At 47.3% G+C, this 26,072-nt stretch overlaps 1 protein-coding gene across 1 annotated transcript in view; it reads right to left on the bottom strand.

Annotated features, from left to right (window-relative positions):
- Positions 1-12,024: 12,024 nt before the first annotated feature.
- The window catches only part of LOC137313849 (BTB/POZ domain-containing protein 9-like), a gene marked incomplete at its 3' end in the record, with an annotated part of 101,804 nt that continues 87,756 nt past the window's right edge, over positions 12,025-26,072 (bottom strand). Inside the window, exon 5 of the mRNA XM_067979596.1 lies at positions 12,025-12,103. Within this exon, the coding sequence (XP_067835697.1) occupies positions 12,025-12,103 (79 nt within the window). The remainder of the gene's footprint in view (positions 12,104-26,072) is intronic.

Below are 26,072 nucleotides of genomic sequence, written 5' to 3'. Positions count from 1 at the left end.
GAGAGAGGACCATGAGAGTGTTTCAGGCTCAGCACCTTCACACAGAGAGAGAGAGAGAGAGGACCATGAGAGTGTTTCAGGCTCAGCACCTTCACACAGAGAGAGAGAGGACCATGAGAGTGTCCATTCCCCTCCCGTGTACAGTAATTCTCTGATCTCTCCATTCCCCTCCCGTGTACAATTGTAAACAATTTTACAACACCAAGTTATAGTCCAGCAATTTTATTTTAAATTCACAAGCAGAAATTGATAGCCAAGTTCCGCACCCATGAGGACGGCCTCAACCGGGATCTTGGGTTCATGTCACGCTACACGCTACCCCACCAGCGAACAAATGCCATCCGTTTCCAATACAATGGGTCATTTGCTGGCTCTCTCTGCCTTCCGGATGCCGTGTACAGTAATTCTATCTGATCTCTCCATTCCCCTCCCGTGTACAGTAATTCTCTGATCTCTCCATTCCCCTCCCGTGTGCAGTAATTCTATCTGATCTGTCCATTCTCCTCCCGTGTACAGTAATTCTATCTGATCTGTCCATTCCCCTCCCGTGTACAGTAATTCTATCTGATCTGACCATTCCCCTCCCGTGTACAGTAATTTTATCTGATCTGTCCATTCCCCTCCCGTGTACAGTAATTCTATCTGATCTGTCCATTCTCCTCCCGTGTGCAGTAATTCTATCTGATCTGTCCATTCTCCTCCCGTGTACAGTAATTCTATCTGATCTCTCCATTCCCCACCCATGTACAGTAATTCTATCTGATCTGTCTACCTGATTGGTGAGTAGGTTCAGGTGAGTATTTCTACTTATCTACAGTAACTAAAGTAAAAAGAAAGGGAAGGTCTGCAGGTCTTACAGCAAGTAGCGTTTTTTTTAGTAAATCAAGGTCCTTAGTGCAGTTAACATTCTCTAAATTAAGAATAATTTAAAGGAGTAAACTCCTTAAAGGGAGTGGTAAGTAGTTTTTCTTTCCTTTTTTATTCTCTTGACATTGTAGTTGTTGTTAAGCTGACTTAAGGGTTCAGTCATGGCAGGAGATCCCACAGCCGTGTCATGTTCCTCTTGTGGGATGTGGGAATTCAGGGATCCTTCCTGTATCCCTGATTCCTTCACCTGCGGGAAGTGTGTCCAGCTGCAGCTATTGTTTGACCGTTTGACGGCTCTGGAGCAGCGGATGGACTCACTTTGGAGCATCCGCGATGCTGAGGAAGCCGTGGATAGCACGTTCAGTGAGTTGGTCACACCGCAGATAAAAATTACTGAGGGAGACAGTGAATGGGTGACCAACAGACAGAGGAAGAGTAGGAAGGCAGTGCAGGGGTCCCCTGCGGTCATCTCCCTCCAAAACAGGTATACCGTTTTGGATACTGTTTGGGGAGATGGCTCACCAGGGGAAGGTGGCAGTGGCCAGGTTCATGGCACCGTGGCTGGCTCTGCTGCACAGGAGGGCAGGAAAAAGAGTGGCAGAGCTATAGTGACAGGGGACTCGATTGTAAGGGGAATAGACAGGCATTTCTGCTGACGCAACCGAGACTCCAGGATGGTATGTTGCCTCCCTGGTGCAAGGGTCAAGGATGTCTCCGAGCGGCTGCAGGACATTCTGGAGGGGGAGTGTGAACAGCCAGTTGTCGTGGTGCATATAGGCACCAACGATATAGGTAAAAAACAGGATGAGGTCCTACAAGCTGAATTTAGGGAGTTAGGAGTTAAACTAAAGAGTAGGACCTCAAAGGTAGTAATCTCAGGATTGCTACCAGTGCCACAGGCTAGTCAGAGTAGGAATGACAGGATAGCTAGGATGAATACGTGGCTTGAGAGATGGTGCAAGAGGGAGGGATTCAAATTCCTGGGCCATTGGAACCGGTTCTGGGGGAGGTGGGACCAGTACAAATTGGACGGTCTGCATCTGGGCAGGACTGGAACCAATGTCCTAGGGGGAGTGTTTGCTAGTGCTGTTGGGGAGGGTTTAAACTAATGTGGCAGGGGGATGGGAACCGATGCAGGAAGTCAGTGGGAAGTAAAGTGGTGACAGAAACAAAAGGCAGTAAAGGAGAGTGTACAGAACATGACCGGACAGATGGTCTGAGAAAGCAGGGCAAAGACCAAGGGAAGTCTAGATTAAACTGCATTTATTTCAATGCAAGAAATCTGATGGGCAAGGCAGATGAACTCAGGGCATGGATGGGTACATGGGACTGGGATGTTATAGCTATTACTGAAACATGGCTAAGGGAGGGGCAGGACTGGCAGCTCAATGTTCCAGGGTACAGATGCTATAGGAAAGATAGAGCAGGAGGTAAGAGAGGAGGGGGAGTTGCGTTCTTGATTAGGGAGAAAATCACGGCTGTAGTGAGAGGGGATATATCCGAGGGTTCGCCCACTGAGTCTATATGGGTAGAACTGAAAAATAAGAAGGGAGAGATCACTTTGATAGGATTGTACTACAGACCCCCAAATAGTCAACGGGAAATTGAGGAGCAAATATGTAAGGAGATTACAGACAGCTGCAAGAAAAATAGGGTGGTAAAAGTAGGGGACTTTAACTTTCCCAACATTGACTGGGACAGCCATAGCATTAGGGGCTTGGATGGAGAGAAATTTGTTGAGTGTATTCAGGAGGAATTTCTCATTCAGTATGTGGATGGCCCGACTAGAGAGGGGGCAAAACTTGACCTCCTCTTGGGAAATAAGGAAGGGCAGGTGACAGAAGTGTTAGTGAGGGATCACTTTGGGACCAGTGATCATAATTCCATTAGTTTTAAGATAGCTATGGAGAATGATAGGTCTGGCCCAAAAGTTAAAATTCTAAATTGGGGAAAGGCCAATTTTGATGGTATTAGACAGGAACTTTCAGAAGTTGATTGGGAGAGTCTGTTGGCAGGCAAAGGGACGTCTGGTAAGTGGGAGGCTTTCAAAAGTGTGTTAACCAGGGTTCAGGGTAAGCACATTCCTTATAAAGTGAAGGGCAAGGCTGGTAGAAGTAGGGAACCTTGGATGACTCGGGAGATTGAGGCCCTGGTCAAAAAGAAGAAGGAGGCATATGACATGCATAGGCAGCTGGGATCAAGTGGATCCCTTGAAGAGTATAGAGATTGCCGGAGTCGAGTTAAGAGAGAAATCAGGAGGGCAAAAAGTGGACATGAGATTGCTTTGGCAGATAAGGCAAAGGAGAATCCAAAGAGCTTCTACAAATACATAAAGGGCAAAAGAGTAACTAGGGAGAGAGTAGGGCCTCTTAAGGATCAACAAGGTCATCTATGTGCGGAACCACAAGAGATGGGTGAGATCCTGAATGAATATTTCGCATCTGTATTTACGGTTGAGAAAGGCATGGATGTTAGGGAACTTGGGGAAATAAATAGTGATGTCTTGAGGAGTGTACATATTACAGAGAGGAAGGTGCTGGAAGTCTTAACGCGCATCAAGGTAGATAAATCTCCGGGACCTGATGAAATGTATCCCAGGACGTTATGGGAGGTTAGGGAGGAAATTGCGGGTCCCCTAGCAGAGATATTTGAATCATCCACCGCTGCAGGTGAGGTGCCTGAAGATTGGAGGGTAGCAAATGTTGTGCCTTTGTTTAAGAAGGGCGGCAGGGAAAAGCCTGGGAACTACAGACCGGTGAGCCTGACATCTGTAGTGGGTAAGTTGTAAGAGGGTATTCTGAGGGACAGGATCTACAGGCATTTGGAGAGGCAGGGACTGATTAGGAACAGTCAGCATGGTTTTGTGAGAGGAAAATCATGTCTCACGAATTTGATTGAGTTTTTTGAAGGGGTAACCAAGAAGATAGATGAGGGCTGTGCAGTAGACGTGGTCTACATGGACTTCAGCAAAGCCTTTGACAAGGTACCGCATGGTAGGTTGTTACATAAGGTTAAATCTCATGGGATCCAAGGTGAGGTAGCCAATTGGATACAAAATTGGCTTGATGACAGAAGACAGAGTTGGTTGTAGAGGGTTGTTTTTCAAACTGGAGGCCTGTGTCCAGCGGTGTGCCTCAGGGATCGGTGCTGGGTCCGCTGTTGTTTGTCATTTATATTAATGATTTGGATGAGAATTTAGGAGGCATGGTTAGCAAGTTTGCACATGACACCAAGATTGGTGGCATTGTGGACAGTGAAGAAGGTTATCGAGGATTGCAACGGGATCTTGATAAATTGGGCCAGTGGGCCGATGAATGGCAGATGGAGTTTAATTTAGATAAATGTGAGGTGATGCATTTTGGTAGATCGAATCGGGCCAGGACCTACTCCGTTAATGGTAGGGCGTTGGGGAGAGTTATAGAACAAAGAGATCTAGGAGTACAGGTTCATAGCTCCTTGAAAGTGGAGTCACAGGTGGATAGGGTGGTGAAGAAGGCATTCGGCATGCTTGGTATCATTGGTCAGAACATTGAATACAGGAGTTGGGATGTCTTGTTGAAGTTGTACAGGGCATTGGTGAGGCCACACTTGGAGTACTGTGTACAGTTCTGGTCACCCTATTATAGAAAGGATATTATTAAACTAGAAAGAGTGCAGAAAAGATTTACTGGGATGCTACCGGGACTTGATGGTTTGACTTATAGGGAGAGGTTAGACAGACTGGGACTTTTTTCCCTGGAGAGTAGGAGGTTAAGGGATGATCTTATAGAAGTCTATAAAATAATGAGGGGCATAGATAAGGTAGATAGTCAAAATCTTTTCCCAAAGGTAGGGGAGTCTATAACGAGGGGGCATAGATTTAAGGTGAGAGGGGAGAGATACAAAAGGGTCCAGAGGGGCAATTTTTTCACTCAAAGGGTGGTGAGTGTCTGGAACGAGCTGCCAGAGGCAGTAGTAGAGGCGGGTCCAATTTTGTCTTTTAAAAAGCATTTGGACAGTGACATGGGTAAGATGGGTATAGAGGGATATGGGCCAAGTGCAGGAAATTGGGACTAGCTTTGTGGTATAAACTGGGCGACATGGACATGTTGGGCCGAAGGGCCTGTTTCCATGTTGTAACTTCTATGATTCTATGATTCACTCTCCTCCCGTGTACAGTAATTCTATCCGATCTGTCCATTCCCCTCCCGTGTACAGTAATTCTATCTGATCTGTCCATTCCCCTCCCGTGTACAGTAATTCTATCTGATCTGTCCATTCCCCTCCCGTGTACAGTAATTCTATCTGATCTCCCCATTCTCCTCCTGTGTACAGTAATTCTATCCGATCTGTCCATTCCCCTCCCGTGTACAGTAATTCTATCCGATCTGTCCATTCCCCTCCCGTGTACAGTAATTCTATCTGATCTGTCCATTCCCCTCCCGTGTACAGTAATTCTATCTGATCTGTCCATTCCCCTCCCGTGTACAGTAATTCTATCCGATCTGTCCATTCCCCTCCCGTGTACAGTAATTCTATCCGATCTGTCCATTCTCCTCCCGTGTACAGTAATTCTATCCGATCTGTCCATTCCCCTCCTGTGTACAGTAATTCTATCTGAACTGTCCATTCCCCTCCCGTGTACAGTAATTCTATCTGATCTGTCCATTCCCCTCCCGTGTACAGTAATTCTATCTGTTCTGTCCATTCCCCTCCCGTGTGCAGTAATTCTATCTGATCTGTCCATTCCCCTCCCGTGTACAGTAATTCTATCTGATCTGTCCATTCCCCTCCCGTGTACAGTAATTCTATCCGATCTGTCCATTCCCCTCCCGTGTACAGTAATTCTATCTGATCTGTCCATTCCCCTCCCGTGTACAGTAATTCTATCTGATCTGTCCATTCCCCTCCCGTGTACAGTAATTCTATCTGATCTGTCCATTCCCCTCCCGTGTACAGTAATTCTATCTGATCTGTCCATTCCCCTCCCGTGTACAGTAATTCTATCTGATCTGTCCATTCCCCTCCCGTGTACAGTAATTCTATCTGATCTGTCCATTCCCCTCCCGTGTACAGTAATTCTATCCGATCTGTCCATTCTCCTCCCGTGTACAGTAATTCTATCCGATCTGTCCATTCCCCTCCCGTGTACAGTAATTCTATCCGATCTGTCCATTCCCCTCCCGTGTACAGTAATTCTATCCGATCTGTCCATTCCCCTCCCGTGTACAGTAATTCTATCCGATCTGTCCATTCCCCTCCCGTGTACAGTAATTCTATCCGATCTGTCCATTCTCCTCCCGTGTACAGTAATTCTATCCGATCTGTCCATTCCCCTCCCGTGTACAGTAATTCTATCCGATCTGTCCATTCTCCTCCCGTGTACAGTAATTCTATCTGTTCTGTCCATTCCCCTCCCGTGTACAGTAATTCTATCCGATCTGTCCATTCCCCTCCCGTGTACAGTAATTCTATCCGATCTGTCCATTCCCCTCCCGTGTACAGTAATTCTATCTGATCTGTCCATTCCCCTCCCGTGTACAGTAATTCTATCTGATCTCCCCATTCTCCTCCTGTGTACAGTAATTCTATCCGATCTGTCCATTCCCCTCCCGTGTACAGTAATTCTATCTGAACTGTCCATTCCCCTCCCGTGTACAGTAATTCTATCCGATCTGTCCATTCCCCTCCCGTGTACAGTAATTCTATCCGATCTGTCCATTCCCCTCCCGTGTACAGTAATTCTATCCGATCTGTCCATTCCCCTCCCGTGTACAGTAATTCTATCTGATCTGTCCATTCCCCTCCCGTGTACAGTAATTCTATCCGATCTGTCCATTCCCCTCCCGTGTACAGTAATTCTATCTGATCTGTCCATTCCCCTCCCGTGTACAGTAATTCTATCCGATCTGTCCATTCCCCTCCCGTGTACAGTAATTCTATCTGATCTGTCCATTCTCCTGTGTACAGTAATTCTATCCGATCTGTCCATTCTCCTCCCGTGTACAGTAATTCTATCTGATCTGTCCATTCTCCTCCCGTGTACAGTAATTCTATCCGATCTGTCCATTCTCCTCCCGTGTACAGTAATTCTATCCGATCTGTCCATTCCCCTCCTGTGTACAGTAATTCTATCTGAACTGTCCATTCCCCTCCCGTGTACAGTAATTCTATCTGATCTGTCCATTCCCCTCCCGTGTACAGTAATTCTATCTGATCTGTCCATTCCCCTCCCGTGTACAGTAATTCTATCTGTTCTGTCCATTCCCCTCCCGTGTACAGTAATTCTATCCGATCTGTCCATTCTCCTCCCGTGTACAGTAATTCTATCTGTTCTGTCCATTCCCCTCCCGTGTACAGTAATTCTATCCGATCTGTCCATTCCCCTCCCGTGTACAGTAATTCTATCCGATCTGTCCATTCCCCTCCCGTGTACAGTAATTCTATCTGATCTGTCCATTCCCCTCCCGTGTACAGTAATTCTATCTGATCTGTCCATTCTCCTCCCGTGTACAGTAATTCTATCTGATCTGTCCATTCCCCTCCCGTGTACAGTAATTCTATCCGATCTGTCCATTCTCCTCCCGTGTACAGTAATTCTATCTGTTCTGTCCATTCCCCTCCCGTGTACAGTAATTCTATCTGATCTCCCCATTCTCCTCCTGTGTACAGTAATTCTATCTGATCTGTCCATTCCCCTCCCGTGTACAGTAATTCTATCCGATCTGTCCATTCCCCTCCCGTGTACAGTAATTCTATCCGATCTGTCCATTCTCCTCCCGTGTACAGTAATTCTATCCGATCTGTCCATTCCCCTCCCGTGTACAGTAATTCTATCCGATCTGTCCATTCCCCTCCCGTGTACAGTAATTCTATCTGATCTGTCCATTCCCCTCCCGTGTACAGTAATTTTATCCGATCTGTCCATTCTCCTCCCGTGTACAGTAATTTTATCTGATCTGTCCATTCTCCTCCCGTGTACAGTAATTCTATCCGATCTGTCCATTCCCCTCCCGTGTACAGTAATTCTATCTGATCTGTCCATTCTCCTCCCGTGTACAGTAATTCTATCTGATCTGTCCATTCCCCTCCCGTGTACAGTAATTCTATCCGATCTGTCCATTCTCCTCCCGTGTACAGTAATTCTATCCGATCTGTCCATTCCCCTCCTGTGTACAGTAATTCTATCTGAACTGTCCATTCCCCTCCCGTGTACAGTAATTCTATCTGATCTGTCCATTCCCCTCCCGTGTACAGTAATTCTATCTGTTCTGTCCATTCCCCTCCCGTGTGCAGTAATTCTATCCGATCTGTCCATTCCCCTCCCGTGTACAGTAATTCTATCCGATCTGTCCATTCTCCTCCCGTGTACAGTAATTCTATCTGATCTGTCCATTCCCCTCCCGTGTACAGTAATTCTATCTGATCTGTCCATTCCCCTCCCGTGTACAGTAATTCTATCCGATCTGTCCATTCTCCTCCCGTGTACAGTAATTCTATCCGATCTGTCCATTCTCCTCCCGTGTACAGTAATTCTATCTGATCTGTCCATTCCCCTCCCGTGTACAGTAATTCTATCTGATCTCTCCATTCCCCTCCCGTGTACAGTAATTCTATCCGATCTGTCCATTCCCCTCCTGTGTACAGTAATTCTATCTGATCTGTCCATTCCCCTCCCGTGTACAGTAATTCTATCCGATCTGTCCATTCTCCTCCCGTGTACAGTAATTCTATCTGATCTGTCCATTCCCCTCCCGTGTACAGTAATTCTATCTGATCTGTCCATTCCCCTCCCGTGTACAGTAATTCTATCCGATCTGTCCATTCTCCTCCCGTGTACAGTAATTCTATCCGATCTGTCCATTCTCCTCCCGTGTACAGTAATTCTATCTGATCTGTCCATTCCCCTCCCGTGTACAGTAATTCTATCTGTTCTGTCCATTCCCCTCCCGTGTGCAGTAATTCTATCCGATCTGTCCATTCCCCTCCCGTGTACAGTAATTCTATCTGTTCTGTCCATTCCCCTCCCGTGTACAGTAATTCTATCCGATCTGTCCATTCTCCTCCCGTGTACAGTAATTCTATCTGATCTGTCCATTCCCCTCCCGTGTACAGTAATTCTATCTGATCTGTCCATTCCCCTCCCGTGTACAGTAATTCTATCTGATCTGTCCATTCCCCTCCCGTGTACAGTAATTCTATCTGATCTGTCCATTCCCCTCCCGTGTACAGTAATTCTATCTGATCTGTCCATTCTCCTCCCGTGTACAGTAATTTTATCTGTTCTGTCCATTCCCCTCCCGTGTACAGTAATTCTATCCGATCTGTCCATTCCCCTCCCGTGTACAGTAATTCTATCTGATCTGTCCATTCCCCTCCCGTGTACAGTAATTCTATCTGATCTCCCCATTCTCCTCCTGTGTACAGTAATTCTATCCGATCTGTCCATTCCCCTCCCGTGTACAGTAATTCTATCCGATCTGTCCATTCCCCTCCCGTGTACAGTAATTCTATCTGTTCTGTCCATTCCCCTCCCGTGTACAGTAATTCTATCCGATCTGTCCATTCCCCTCCTGTGTACAGTAATTCTATCCGATCTGTCCATTCCCCTCCCGTGTACAGTAATTCTATCTGATCTGTCCATTCCCCTCCCGTGTACAGTAATTCTATCCGATCTGTCCATTCCCCTCCCGTGTACAGTAATTCTATCCGATCTGTCCATTCTCCTCCCGTGTACAGTAATTCTATCCGATCTGTCCATTCCCCTCCCGTGTACAGTAATTCTATCTGATCTGTCCATTCTCCTGTGTACAGTAATTCTATCCGATCTGTCCATTCTCCTCCCGTGTACAGTAATTCTATCTGATCTGTCCATTCCCCTCCCGTGTACAGTAATTCTATCCGATCTGTCCATTCTCCTCCCGTGTACAGTAATTCTATCTGATCTGTCCATTCTCCTCCTGTGTACAGTAATTCTATCCGATCTGTCCATTCTCCTGTGTACAGTAATTCTATCCGATCTGTCCATTCTCCTCCCGTGTACAGTAATTCTATCCGATCTGTCCATTCCCCTCCCGTGTACAGTAATTCTATCCGATCTGTCCATTCCCCTCCTGTGTACAGTAATTCTATCTGAACTGTCCATTCCCCTCCCGTGTACAGTAATTCTATCTGATCTGTCCATTCCCCTCCCGTGTACAGTAATTCTATCTGATCTGTCCATTCCCCTCCCGTGTACAGTAATTCTATCTGATCTGTCCATTCCCCTCCCGTGTACAGTAATTCTATCTGATCTGTCCATTCCCCTCCCGTGTACAGTAATTCTATCTGATCTGTCCATTCCCCTCCCGTGTACAGTAATTCTATCTGATCTGTCCATTCCCCTCCCGTGTACAGTAATTCTATCTGATCTGTCCATTCCCCTCCCGTGTACAGTAATTCTATCTGATCTCTCCATTCCCCTCCCGTGTACAGTAACTCTATCTGATCTGTCCATTCCCCTCCCGTGTACAGTAATTCTATCTGTTCTGTCCATTCCCCTCCCGTGTACAGTAATTCTATCCGATCTGTCCATTCTCCTCCCGTGTACAGTAATTCTATCTGTTCTGTCCATTCCCCTCCCGTGTACAGTAATTCTATCCGATCTGTCCATTCCCCTCCCGTGTACAGTAATTCTATCTGATCTGTCCATTCCCCTCCCGTGTACAGTAATTCTATCTGATCTGTCCATTCTCCTCCCGTGTACAGTAATTCTATCTGATCTGTCCATTCTCCTCCTGTGTACAGTAATTCTATCTGATCTGTCCATTCCCCTCCCGTGTACAGTAATTCTATCTGATCTGTCCATTCCCCTCCCGTGTACAGTAATTCTATCTGATCTGTCCATTCTCCTGTGTACAGTAATTCTATCCGATCTGTCCATTCCCCTGTGTACAGTAATTCTATCTGATCTGTCCATTCTCCTCCTGTGTACAGTAATTCTATCTGATCTGTCCATTCCCCTCCCGTGTACAGTAATTCTATCTGATCTGTCCATTCCCCTCCTGTGTACAGTAATTCTATCCGATCTGTCCATTCTCCTGTGTACAGTAATTCTATCTGATCTGTCCATTCTCCTCCTGTGTACAGTAATTCTATCTGATCTGTCCATTCCCCTCCCGTGTACAGTAATTCTATCTGAACTGTCCATTCCCCTCCCGTGTACAGTAATTCTATCCGATCTGTCCATTCTCCTCCCGTGTACAGTAATTCTATCCGATCTGTCCATTCCCCTCCCGTGTACAGTAATTCTATCCGATCTGTCCATTCCCCTCCCGTGTACAGTAATTCTATCTGATCTGTCCATTCCCCTCCCGTGTACAGTAATTCTATCTGATCTGTCCATTCCCCTCCCGTGTACAGTAATTCTATCTGATCTGTCCATTCCCCTCCCGTGTACAGTAATTCTATCTGATCTCTCCATTCCCCTCCCGTGTACAGTAATTCTATCTGATCTGTCCATTCCCCTCCCGTGTACAGTAATTCTATCTGTTCTGTCCATTCCCCTCCCGTGTACAGTAATTCTATCTGATCTGTCCATTCCCCTCCCGTGTACAGTAATTCTATCTGATCTGTCCATTCCCCTCCCGTGTACAGTAATTCTATCCGATCTGTCCATTCTCCTCCCGTGTACAGTAATTCTATCCGATCTGTCCATTCCCCTCCCGTGTACAGTAATTCTATCCGATCTGTCCATTCCCCTCCCGTGTACAGTAATTCTATCTGATCTGTCCATTCCCCTCCCGTGTACAGTAATTCTATCCGATCTGTCCATTCTCCTCCCGTGTACAGTAATTCTATCTGATCTGTCCATTCCCCTCCCTCTGTGTACAGTAATTCTATCCGATCTGTCCATTCTCCTCCCGTGTACAGTAATTCTATCCGATCTGTCCATTCTCCTCCCGTGTACAGTAATTCTATCCGATCTGTCCATTCCCCTCCCGTGTACAGTAATTCTATCTGATCTGTCCATTCTCCTCCCGTGTACAGTAATTCTATCTGATCTGCCCCCCTCCCGTGTACAGTAATTCTATCTGATCTGCCCCCCTCCCACTTTACGGGGTCAGGATGGGATGGGGTTGCCTGTTGTAACCTCCTTCCTGAAGAATTCCATTCTGAATTTTTCCAGTAAAATCATACCTCATTGGCTGTGTTATAGGTCCCCACAATCCTTATAAACACCACTGGCTGCCTCTCAATCGAAATGGTTTGCCAAGATCTGGAAACAAAACAGAAGAATCACATTTGGAGAGAAGCAACACTCTTAAAGTGATCGTGCTGGTTCAATATACACTGGGAGGGGTCCCTCGTCAGTGGGGCAGCAATGGGTCCCAGTGTTAGATCAAACCCAGGCGGTGCGAGGGGGCCCCGCACTCGGTGCGAGGGGGCCCCGCACTCGGTGCGAGGGGGCCCCGCACTCGGTGCGAGGGGGCCCCGCACTCGGTGCGAGGGGGCCCCGCACTCGGTGCGAGGGGGCCCCGCACTCGGTGCGAGGGGGCCCCGCACTCGGTGCGAGGGGGCCCCGCACTCGGTGCGAGGGGGCCCCGCACTCGGTGCGAGGGGGCCCCGCACTCGGTGCGAGGGGGCCCCGCACTCGGTGCGAGGGGGCCCCGCACTCGGTGCGAGGGGGCCCCGCACTCGGTGCGAGGGGGCCCCGCACTCGGTGCGAGGGGGCCCCGCACTCGGTGCGAGGGGGCCCCGCACTCGGTGCGAGGGGGCCCCGCACTCGGTGCGAGGGGGCCCCGCACTCGGTGCGAGGGGGCCCCGCACTCGGTGCGAGGGGGCCCACACTCGGTGCAATGGGTCCCAGTGTTCGATCAAACTCAGGCAGTGACACATGTGCTCCACACCAAGTGAGTCCAAAGTGGTTAAAATGGGCAGGATATTTGAAGTTTTATTTTGAAACTGTGTTTCTCACCTGCCCTCACAAACCCAAGTTGCAGGGCTAATTTATTCTTCAGCCACATAAGAAATAGGAGCAGAAGGAGGCCATTCAGCCCCTCGAGCCTGCTCTGCAATTCAATCAGATCATGGCTGATCTTCGACCTCAACTCCACTTTCCTGCCCGATCCCCATATCCCTTGATTCCCCGAGAGTCTAAAGATCTGTCGATCCCAGCTTTGAATATATTCAATGACTGAGCATCCACAGCCCTCTGGGGTGGAGAATTCCAAAGATTCACAACCCTCTGAGTGAAGAAATTCCTCCTCATCTCAGTCCTAAACGTCAGGCCCCTTATCCTGAGACTGTGCCCCCAGTTCTAGACTCTCCAGCCGGGGGAAACAATCTCTCAGCCTCTATCCTGTCAAGCCCCCTCAGAATCTTATATGTTTCAATGAGATGACCTCTCATTCTTCTAAACTCCAGAGAGTATAGGCCCATTCTACTCAACCTCTCCTCATAGGACAACCCTCTCATCCCAGGAATCAATCTAGTGAACCTTCGTTGCACCGCCTCTAAGGCAAGTATATCCTTCCTTAGATAAGGAGACCAAAACTGTACACAGTACTCCAGGTGAGGTCTCACCAAAGCCCTGTACAACTGTACTCCAACCCCCTTGCAATGAAGGCCAACATACCATTTGCTTTCCTAATTGCACAAACACAATCAATGTGGTGATTGCTCCGAGAGAGCCTAACTGGAGTTCAGGCTGAAGATTATTCTCCTGGTGTAATTAACGCCACACACAGATACTCAGGACATTGGTCCCAATTTCACTAGACTGCGTCAGTAAAGTGATCGCCTTTATTATCACAAAGCTGAGATCCCCTCTTACATGTGGTGGTGTGATATGTTGACAAAAATAAAAATATAGCCCATCTCTCTTAGCAACATTGGAACAGGAGGAGGCCATTCAGCCCCTCAAGCCTGTTCCACCATTCAATTAGATCATGGCTGATCTGTATCTTAACTCCATCGACCTGCCTTGGTTCTGTAACCCTTAATCCCCTCACCCAACAAAAATCTATCAATCTCAGTTTTGAAATTTTCAATTGACCCCCAGCCTCAACAGCCTGTTTGGGAGGGAGAGAGTTCCAGATTCCCACTCCCCTTTGTGTGAGGAAGTGCTTCCTGACATCACCCCTGAATGGCCCGGCTCTAATTTTAAGGTTCTGCCCCCTTGTTCTGGACTCCCCCCACCAGAGGAAATAGTTTCTCTCGATCCACCCTATCAAATCCTTTAATCATCATAAACACCTCAATTAAATCACCCCTTAATCTTCTATATTCAGGGGATACAAGCCTAGTCTGTGCAACCTCTCCTCATAAGGCTGTATCCCAGGCGGTTAAGAGAAGCAAGGGAGGAAATAGCGGAGACTCTGACCATCATTTTCCAATCCTCACTGGATACAGGCGTGGGGCCGGAGGATTGGAGGACTGCTAACGTCTGTTATTTAAGAAGGGAGAAAGGGATAGACCGAGTAATTACAGGCCAGTCAGTCTAACCTCGGTGGTGGGCAAATTATTGGAATCAATTCTGAGAGACAGGATAAACCGTCAGTTAGAAAGGCACGGAGTAATCAAGGACGGTCAGCACGGATTTGTTAAGGGAAGGTCGTGTCTGACTAACCTGATTGAATTTTTGAGGAGGTAACAAGGAGGGTCGTGTATTTGATGTAGTTTACATGGATTTTAGCAAGACTTTTGACAAAGTCCCATATGGCAGACGGGTCAGAAAAGTAAATGCCCATGGGGCCCAAGGGAAAGTAGCAAGTTGGATCCAAAATTGTCTCAGTGGCAGGAAGCAAAGGGTAATGGTCGGGTGTTTCTGTGACTGGAAGGCTGTTTCCAGTGGGGTGCCGCAGGGCTCAGTACAAGGTCCCTTGCTTTTTGTGACATATATTAATGAAAAATAAGAAGGGAGAGATCACTTTGATAGGATTGTACTACAGACCCCCAAATAGTCAACGGGAAATTGAGGAGCAAATATGTACGGAGATTACAGACAGCTGCAAGAAAAATAGGGTGGTAATAGTAGGGGACTTTAACTTTCCCAACATTGACTGGGACAGCCATAGCATTAGGGGCTTGGATGGAGAGAAATTTGTTGAGTGTATTCAGGAGGAATTTCTCATTCAGTATGTGGATGGCCCGACTAGAGAGGGGGCAAAACTTGACCTCCTCTTGGGAAATAAGGAAGGGCAGGTGACAGAAGTGTTAGTGAGGGATCACTTTGGGACCAGTGATCATAATTCCATTAGTTTTAAGATAGCTATGGAGAATGATAGGTCTGGCCCAAAAGTTAAAATTCTAAATTGGGGAAAGGCCAATTTTGATGGTATTAGACAGGAACTTTCAGAAGTTGATTGGGAGAGTCTGTTGGCAGGCAAAGGGACGTCTGGTAAGTGGGAGGCTTTCAAAAGTGTGTTAACCAGGGTTCAGGTTAAGCACATTCCTTATAAAGTGAAGGGCAAGGCTGGTAGAAGTAGGGAACCTGGGATGACTCGGGAGATTGAGGCCCTAGTCAAAAAGAAGAAGGAGGCATATGACATGCATAGGCAGCTGGGATCAAGTGGATCCCTTGAAGAGTATAGAGATTGCCGGAGTAGAGTTAAGAGAGAAATCAGGAGGGCAAAAAGTGGACATGAGATTGCTTTGGCAGATAAGGCAAAGGAGAATCCAAAGAGCTTCTACAAATACATAAAGGGCAAAAGAGTAACTAGGGAGAGAGTAGGGCCTCTTGAGGATCAACAAGGTCATCTATGTGCGGAACCACAAGAGATGGGTGAGATCCTGAATGAATATTTCACATCTGTATTTACGGTTGAGAAAGGCATGGATGTTAGGGAACTTGGGGAAATAAATAGTGATGTCTTGAGGAGTGTACATATTACAGAGAGGGAGGTGCTGGAAGTCTTAACGCGCATCAAGGTAGATAAATCTCCGGGACCTGATGAAATGTATCCCAGGACATTATGGGAGGTTAGGAAGGAAATTGCGGGTCCCCGAGCAGAGATATTTGAATCATCGACAGCTACAGGTGAGGTGCCTGAAGATTGGAGGGTAGCAAATGTTGTGCCTTTGTTTAAGAAGGGCGGCAGGGAAAAGCCTGGGAACTACAGACCGGTGAGCCTGACATCTGTAGTGGGTAAGTTGTTAGAGGGTATTCTGAGGGACAGGATCTACAGGCATTTGGAGAGGCAGGGACTGATTAGGAACAGTCAGCATGGTTTTGTTAGTGGAAAATCATGTCTCACGAATTTGATTGAGTTTTTGGAAGGGGTAACCAAGAAGATAGATGAGGGCTGTGCAGTAGACGTGGTCTACATGGACTTTAGCAAAGCCTTTGACAAGGTACCGCATGGTAGGTTGTTACATAAGGTTAAATCTCACGGGATCCAAGGTGAGGTAGCCAATTGGATACAAAATTGGATTGACGACAGAAGACAGAGGGTGGTTGTAGAGGGTTGTTTTTCAAACTGGAGGCCTGTGACCAGCGGTGTGCCTCAGGGATCGGTGCTGGGTCCGCTGTTATTTGTTATTTATATTAATATTAATGATTTGGATGAGAATTTAGGAGGCATGGTTAGTAAGTTTGCAGATGACACCAAGATTGGTGGCATTGTGGACAGTGAAGAAGGTTATCTAGGATTGCAACGGGATCTTGATAAATTGGGCCAGTGGGCCGATGAATGGCAGATGGAGTTTAATTTAGATAAATGTGAGGTGATGCATTTTGGTAGATCAAATCGGGCCAGGACCTACTCCGTTAATGGTAGGGCGTTGGGGAGAGTTATAGAACAAAGAGATCTAGGAGTACAGGTTCATAGCTCCTTGAAAGTGGAGTCACAGGTGGATAGGGTGGTGAAGAAAGCATTCGGCATGCTGGGTTTCATTGGTCATGAGAATGCCTATGTGGCAAAGGAGCAGAATGCAATGGTTAGGCAAGGGTTAATTAAACCCCAGTCCATCACCGGCATCTCCACATCATAATTAATTGGTAGCTGAGGTTGGAACAGTGGGCCCCACTTCCAGGCCACATGTTTGCGTAGTCAGCAGGCCTGCATTGTCTCATCAATGTAGGAATCTTTGATATGATTCAGGTGTGGTCTGGGTGTCTCCATGCAACGGGCTAATCAATATCGGTAACGAGCTTAGCAAGGCCAAAAGACATTCCAAGCAAGGAGATAAGGAACAGGAGGGACAGGGGAGAACATTCCTAGTGAGAAGATAAGGATGTATCCCCTCTGCTGAGGTCATTGCGGCATGATCAGCACATGGACTACCTATGATTGGTGTAACCCTGCATGGCCAACCTATGGCCAGCTTATGATTGGTGTTGACCCTCGTTAACGATGTTCCAACCTCTACTGATTCTGTATAAAAAGGCGAACTTTTGTACGTAAGTTGTCTTACTCTGTCAGAATCGACAAGACTCCATCGGGAGTCAAAATCGAAGCTGCAGATCAAGTCCTGCTAATAAAGTTGTGTTGAACTTTAAAGGTGTATTCGACTCAGTGTTTGCTGAACCAGACTGAGGGGTAAAGAATCCAGTTTATCAGTCGGAACATTGAATACAGGAGTTGGGATGTCTTGTTGAAGTTGTACAAGACATTAGTAAGGCCACACTTGGAATACTGTGTACAGTTCTGGTCACCCTATTATAGAAAGGATATTATTAAACTAGAAAGAGTGCAGAAAAGATTTACAAGGATGCTACCGGGACTTGATGGTTTGACTTTTAGGGAGAGGTTAGATAGATTGAGACTTTTTTCCCTGGAGAGTAGGAGGGTGATCTTATAGAAGTCTATAAAATAATGAGGGGCATAGATAAGGTAGATAGTCAAAATCTTTTCCCAAAGGTAGGGGAGTCTATAACGAGGGGGCATAGATTTAAGGTGAGAGGGGAGAGATACAAAAGGGTCCAGAGGGGCATTTTTTTCACTCAAAGGGTGGTGAGTGTCTGGAACGAGCTGCCAGAGGCAGTAGTAGAGGCAGTACAATTTTGTCTTTTAAAAAGCATTTGGACAGTTACATGGGTAAGATGGGTATAGAGGGATATGGGCCAAGTGCAGGCAACTGGGACTAGCTTTGTGGTATAAACTGGGCGACATGGACATGTTGGGCCGAAGGGCCTGTTTCCATGTTGTAAACTTCTATGATTCTATGATTCTAGACTTAAATGTAGGGGGCATGATTAAGAAATTTGTAGATGATACAAAAATTGGCCGTGTGGTTGATACTGAGGAGGAAAGCTGTAGACTGCAGGAAGATATCAATGGGCTGGTCAGGTGTGCAGAAAAGTGGCAAATGGAATTCAATCTGTAGAAGTGTGAGGTAATGCATTTGGGGAGAGCAAACAAGGCAAGGGAATACACAATAAATGGGAGGATACTGAGAGGTGTAGAGGAAGTGAGGGACCTTGGAGTGCATGTCCACAGACAGGAAGGACCTATTTCCTTTAGCAGAGAGATCAATAGCAAGGGGCATAGATTTAAAGTAATTGGTAGATTCTATGACACTGTCCCTTTAATCCCATAGGTTTGAATTCTGCTAACAAGTCTATGATGTGGCACTTTATCAAATGCCTTTTGAAAGTCCACAAACAACATCAACCTCACTGCCCTCATCAACCCCCTCCGTTACCTCATCAAAGAACTCAATCAAGTTCATCAAACACGATTTTCCATAAACAAATCCCCACTGATTTTCATTTATATATACACTTCTCCATCGGCCAATTAATTTTGTCCCGGATTATTGTCTGTAAAGGTTTCCCCAGAATAACTGACGTAAGGGTGACTCCTTTTTAGATTGCACTAGAGAGGAAGTTTACGAGGATATAATTGCACTAGAGAGGGTACAGAGGGGATTTACAAGGATGTGATTACGCTCGAGAGGGTACAGAGGGGAGTTACGAGGATATAAATGCACTAGAGGGGGTACAGAGGGGATTTACGAGGATGTGATTACACTAGAGAGGGTACAGAGGGGATTTACGAGGATATAAATGCACCAGAGGGGGTACAGAGGGGATTTACGAGGATATAAATGCACTAGAGGGGGTACAGAGGGGATTTACGAGGATGTGATTACACGAGAGAGGGTACGGAGGGGATTTTACGAGGATGTGATTCCACGAGAGAGGGTACAGAGGGGATTTACGGGGATGTGATTACAGTAGAGAGGGTACAGAGGGGATTTACGAGGATGTGATTACGCTAGAGAGGGTACAGAGGAGATTTGCGAGGATGTGATTACACTAGAGGGGGTACAGAGGGGATTTACGAGGATGTGATTACACTAGAGAGGGTACAGAGGAGATTTACGAGGATGTGATTACAGTAGATAGGGTACAGAGGAGATTTACGAGGATGTGATTACACTAGAGGGGGTACAGAGGAGATTTACGAGGATGTGATTACACTGGAGGGGGTACAGAGGGGATTTACGAGGATGTGATTACACTGGAGGGGGTACAGAGGGGATTTACGAGGGTGTGATTACAGTAGAGGGGATGCAGAGGGGATTTACGAGGATGTGATTACAGTAGAGGGGATGCAGAGGGGATTTACGAGGATGTGATTACACTGGAGGGGGTACAGAGGGGATTTACGGGGATGTGATTACACTAGAGGGGGTACAGAGGGGATTTACGAGGATGTGATTACAGTAGAGAGGGTACAGAGGAGATTTACGAGGATGTGATTACAGTAGAGGGGGTACAGAGGAGATTTGTGAGGATGTGATTACACTGGAGGGGGTACAGAGGAGATTTACGAGGATGTGATGACAGTAGATAGGGTACAGAGGAGATTTACGAGGGTGTGATTACACTGGAGGGGGTACAGAGGGGATTTACGAGGATGTGATTACAGTAGAGGGGGTACAGAGGGGATTTACGAGGATGTGATTACACTAGAGAGGGTACAGAGGAGATTTACGAGGATGTGATTACAGTAGATAGGGTACAGAGGAGATTTACGAGGATGTGATTACACTAGAGGGGGTACAGAGGAGATTTACGAGGATGTGATTACACTGGAGGGGGTACAGAGGGGATTTACGAGGATGTGATTACACTGGAGGGGGTACAGAGGGGATTTACGAGGGTGTGATTACAGTAGAGGGGATGCAGAGGGGATTTACGAGGATGTGATTACAGTAGAGGGGATGCAGAGGGGATTTACGAGGATGTGATTACACTGGAGGGGGTACAGAGGGGATTTACGGGGATGTGATTACACTAGAGGGGGTACAGAGGGGATTTACGAGGATGTGATTACAGTAGAGAGGGTACAGAGGAGATTTACGAGGATGTGATTACAGTAGAGGGGGTACAGAGGAGATTTGTGAGGATGTGATTACACTGGAGGGGGTACAGAGGAGATTTACGAGGATGTGATGACAGTAGATAGGGTACAGAGGGGATTTACGAGGATGTGATTACAGTAGAGGGGGTACAGAGGGGATTTACGAGGATGTGATTACACTGGAGGGGGTACAGAGGGGATTTACGAGGATGTGATTACACTAGAGGGGGTAGAGAGGGGATTTACGAGGATGTGATTACACTAGAGGGGGTACAGAGGGGATTTACGAGGATGTGATTACACTAGAGAAGGTGCAGAGGGGATTTACGAGAATGTGATTACACTAGGGAGGGTACAGTGGGGATTTACGAGGATGTGATTACACTAGAGGGGGTACAGAGGGGAATTACGAGGGTGTGATTACACTAGAGAGGGTACAGAGGGGATTTACGAGGGTGTGATTGCACTAGAGGGGGTACAGAGGGGATTTACGAGGGTGTGATTACACCAGAGAGGGTACAGAGGGGATTTACGAGGATGTGATTACACTCGGGAGGGTACAGAGGGGATTTACGAGGATGTGATTACACTAGAGGGGCTGCAGAGGGGATTTACGAGGATGTGATTACACGAGAGGGACTACAGAGGGGATTTACGAGGATGTGATTACAGTAGAGGGGGTACAGAGGAGATTTACGGGGATGTGATTACACTAGAGGGGGTAAAGAGGGGATTTATGGGGATGTGATTACAGTAGAGGGGGTACAGAGGAGATTTACGAGGATGTGATTACACTAGAGGGGGTAAAGAGGGGATTTACGGGGATGTGATTACACTGGAGGGGGTACAGAGGAGATTCAGGAGGATGTGATTACACTAGAGGGGGTACAGAGGGGATTTACGAGGATGTGATTACAGTAGAGAGGGTACAGAGGGGATTTACGAAGATGTGATTACAGTAGAGGGGGTACAGAGGGGATTTATGAGGGTGTGATTACACTAGAGGGGGTACAGAGGAGATTTACGAAGATGTGATTACAGTAGAGAGGGTACAGAGGAGATTTATGAGGTTGTGATTACACTAGAGGGGGTACAGATGAGATTTACGAGGATGTGATTACACGAGAGGGGGTACAGAGGGGATTTATGAGGGTGTGATTACACTAGAGGGGGTACAGAGGGGATTTACGAGGATGTGATTACACTAGAGGGAGTACAGAGGGGAATTACGAGGGTATGATTACACTCGGGAAGGTACAGAGGGGATTTACGAAGATGTGATTACACTGGAGGGGGTACAGAGGGGATTTATGAGGGTGTGATTACACTAGAGGGGGTACAGAGGGGATTTACGAGGATGTGATTACACTGGAGAGGTACAGAGGAGATTTACGAGGATGTGATTACACTGGAGAGGTACAGAGGAGATTTACGAGGATGTGATTACACTGGAGGGGGTACAGAGGAGATTTACGAGGATGTGATTACACTGGAGAGGTGCAGAGGAGATTTACGAGGATGTGATTACAGTAGAGAGGGTACAGAGGAGATTTACGAGGATGTGATTACACTGGAGGGGGTACAGAGGGGATTTACGAGGGTGTGATTACACTAGAGGGGGCACAGAGGGGATTTACGAGGGTGTGATTACACTAGAGGGGGCACAGAGGGGATTTACGAGGGTGTGATTACACTAGAGGGGGCACAGAGGATATTTACGAGGGTGTGATTACACTAGAGGGGGTACAGAGGGGATTTACGAGGATGTGATTACACTAGAGGGGGTACAGAGGGGAATTACGAAGATGTGATTACACGAGAGTGGGTGCAGAGGAGATTTACGAGGATGTGATTACACTAGAGGGGGTACAGAGGGGATTTACGAGGGTGTGATTACACTAGAGGGGGTACAGAGGGGATTTACGAGGGTGTGATGACAGTAGAGGGGGTAGAGAGGGGATTTATGAGGGTGTGATTACACCAGAGGGGGTATAGAGGGGATTTACGAGGATGTGATTACACTAGAGGGGGTACAGAGGAGATTTACGAGGATCTGATTACAGTAGAGGGGGTACAGAGGGGATTTATGAGGGTGTGATTACACTAGAGGGGGTACAGAGGGGATTTATGAGGGTGTGATTACACTAGAGAAGGTGCAGAGGGGATTTACGAGGGTGTGATTACACTAGAGGGGGTACAGAGGAGATTTACGAGGACGTGATGACACTAGAGGGGGTACAGAGGAGATTTACGAGGGTGTGATTACACTAGAGGGTGTACAGAGGAGATTTACGAGGACGTGATTGCACTGGAGGGGGTACAGAGGAGATTTACGAGGGTGTGATTACACTGGAGGGGGTACAGAGGGGATTTACGAGGATGTGATTACACTAGAGAAGGTGCAGAGGGGATTTACGAGGATGTGATTACACTGGAGGGGGTACAGTGGGGATTTACGAGGATGTGATTACACTAGAGGGGGTACAGAGGGGAATTACGAGGGTGTGATTACACTAGAGGGTGTACAGAGGGGATTTACGAGGGTGTGATTACACCAGAGAGGGTACAGAGGGGATTTACGAGGATGTGATTGCACTCGGGAGGGTACAGAGGGGATTTACGAGGATGTGATTACACTAGAGGGGCTACAGAGGGGATTTACGAGGATGTGATTACAGTAGAGGGGGTACAGAGGAGATTTACGAAGATGTGATTACAGTAGAGGGGGTACAGAGGGGATTTACGGGGATGTGATTACACTAGAGGGGGTACAGAGGAGATTTACGAGGATGTGATTACAGTAGAGGGGGTACAGAGGCGATTTACGGGGATGTGATTACACTAGAGGGGGTACAGAGGAGATTTACGAGGATGTGATTACACTAGAGGGGGTAAAGAGGGGATTTACGGGGATGTGATTACACTAGAGGGGGTACAGAGGAGATTGAGGAGGATGTGATTACACTAGAGGGGGTACAGAGGGGATTTACGAGGATGTGATTACAGTAGAGAGGGTACAGAGGGGATTTACGAAGATGTGATTACAGTAGAGGGGGTACAGAGGGGATTTATGAGGGTGTGATCACACGAGAGGGGGTACAGAGGAGATTTACGAAGATGTGATTGCAGTAGAGAGGGTACAGAGGAGATTTATGAGGTTGTGATTACACTAGAGGGGGTACAGATGAGATTTACGAGGATGTGATTACACTAGAGGGGGTACAGAGGGGATTTATGAGGGTGTGATTACACTAGAGGGGGTACAGAGGGGATTTACGAGGATGTGATTACACTAGAGGGGGTACAGAGGGGAATTACGAGGGTGTGATTACACTAGAGGGTGTACAGAGGGGATTTACGAGGGTGTGATTACACTCGGGAAGGTACAGAGGGGATTTACGAAGATGTGATTACACTGGAGGGGGTACATAGGGGATTTATGAGGGTGTGATTACACTAGAGGGGGTACAGATGAGATTTGCGAGGATGTGATTGCACTAGAGGGGGTACAGAGGGGATTTACGAGGATGTGATTACACTGGAGAGGTACAGAGGAGATTTACGAGGATGTGATTACACTGGAGAGGTACAGAGGAGATTTACGAGGATGTGATTACACTGGAGGGGGTACAGAGGGGATTTACGAGGATGTGATTACACTAGAGGGGGTACAGAGGGGATTTACGAGGATGTGATTACAGTAGAGAGGGTACAGAGGAGATTTACGAGGATGTGATTACAGTAGAGGGGGTACAGAGGAGATTTGCGAGGATGTGATTACACTGGAGGGGGTACAGAGGAGATTTACGAGGATGTGATGACAGTAGATAGGGTACAGAGGAGATTTACGAGGGTGTGATTACACTGGAGGGGGTACAGAGGGGATTTACGAGGATGTGATTACAGTAGAGGGGGTACAGAGGGGATTTACGAGGATGTGATTACACTGGAGGGGGTACAGAGGGGATTTACGAGGATGTGATTACACTGGAGGGGGTACAGAGGGGATTTACGAGGATGTGATTACACTAGGGAGGGTACAGTGGGGATTTACGAGCATGTGATAACACTAGAGGGGGTACAGAGGGGAATTACGAGGGTGTGATTACACTAGAGAGGGTACAGAGGGGATTTACGAGGGTGTGATTGCACTAGAGGGGGTACAGAGGGGATTTACGAGGGTGTGATTACACCAGAGAGGGTACAGAGGGGATTTACGAGGATGTGATTACACTCGGGAGGGTACAGAGGGGATTTACGAGGATGTGATTACACTAGAGGGGCTACAGAGGGGATTTACGAGGATGTGATTACACTAGAGGGACTACAGAGGGGATTTACGAGGATGTGATTACAGTAGAGGGGGTACAGAGGAGATTTACGGGGATGTGATTACACTAGAGGGGGTAAAGAGGGGATTTACGGGGATGTGATTACAGTAGAGGGGGTACAGAGGAGATTTACGAGGATGTGATTACACTAGAGGGGGTAAAGAGGGGATTTACGGGGATGTGATTACACTAGAGGGGGTACAGAGGAGATTTAGGAGGATGTGATTACACTAGAGGGGGTACAGAGGGGATTTACGAGGATGTGATTACAGTAGAGAGGGTACAGAGGGGATTTACGAAGATGTGATTACAGTAGAGGGGGTACAGAGGGGATTTATGAGGGTGTGATTAAACTAGAGGGGGTACAGAGGAGATTTACGAAGATGTGATTACACTAGAGGGGGTACAGAGGGGATTTATGAGGGTGTGATTACACTAGAGGGGGTACAGAGGGGATTTACGAGGATGTGATTACACTAGAGGGGGTACAGAGGGGAATTACGAGGGTGTGATTACACTCGGGAAGGTACAGAGGGGATTTACGAAGATGTGATTACACTGGAGGGGGTACAGAGGGGATTTATGAGGGTGTGATTACACTAGAGGGGGTACAGAGGGGATTTACGAGGATGTGATTACACTGGAGAGGTACAGAGGAGATTTACGAGGATGTGATTACACTGGAGAGGTACAGAGGAGATTTACGAGGATGTGATTACACTGGAGGGGGTACAGAGGAGATTTACGAGGATGTGATTACACTGGAGAGGTGCAGAGGAGATTTACGAGGATGTGATTACAGTAGAGAGGGTACAGAGGAGATTTACGAGGATGTGATTACACTGGAGGGGGTACAGAGGGGATTTACGAGGGTGTGATTACACTAGAGGGGGCACAGAGGGGATTTACGAGGGTGTGATTACACTAGAGGGGGTACAGAGGGGATTTACGAGGGTGTGATTACACTAGAGGGGGTACAGAGGGGATTTACGAGGGTGTGATTACACTGGAGGGGGTACAGAGGGGATTTACGAGGATGTGATTACAGTAGAGGGGGTACAGAGGGGATTTACGAGGATGTGATTACACTGGAGGGGGTACAGAGGGGATTTACGAGGATGTGATTACACTGGAGGGGGTACAGAGGGGATTTACGAGGATGTGATTACACTAGGGAGGGTACAGTGGGGATTTACGAGCATGTGATAACACTAGAGGGGGTACAGAGGGGAATTACGAGGGTGTGATTACACTAGAGAGGGTACAGAGGGGATTTACGAGGGTGTGATTGCACTAGAGGGGGTACAGAGGGGATTTACGAGGGTGTGATTACACTAGAGGGGGTACAGAGGGGATTTATGAGGGTGTGATTACACCAGAGAAGGTGCAGAGGGGATTTACGAGGGTGTGATTACACTAGAGGGGGTACAGAGGAGATTTACGAGGACGTGATTACACTAGAGGGGGTACAGAGGAGATTTACGAGGGTGTGATTACACTAGAGGGTGTACAGAGGAGATTTACGAGGACGTGATTACACTGGAGGGGGTACAGAGGAGATTTACGAGGGTGTGATTACACTGGAGGGGGTACAGAGGGGATT

Source organism: Heptranchias perlo, unplaced genomic scaffold, assembly GCF_035084215.1.
Source record: "Heptranchias perlo isolate sHepPer1 unplaced genomic scaffold, sHepPer1.hap1 HAP1_SCAFFOLD_488, whole genome shotgun sequence".
In the NCBI taxonomy this organism is placed as follows: Eukaryota; Metazoa; Chordata; class Chondrichthyes; order Hexanchiformes; family Hexanchidae; genus Heptranchias; species Heptranchias perlo.
Note: the sequence above shows the minus strand (reverse complement) of the source record. Positions and strands in the feature narration are given on the sequence as shown.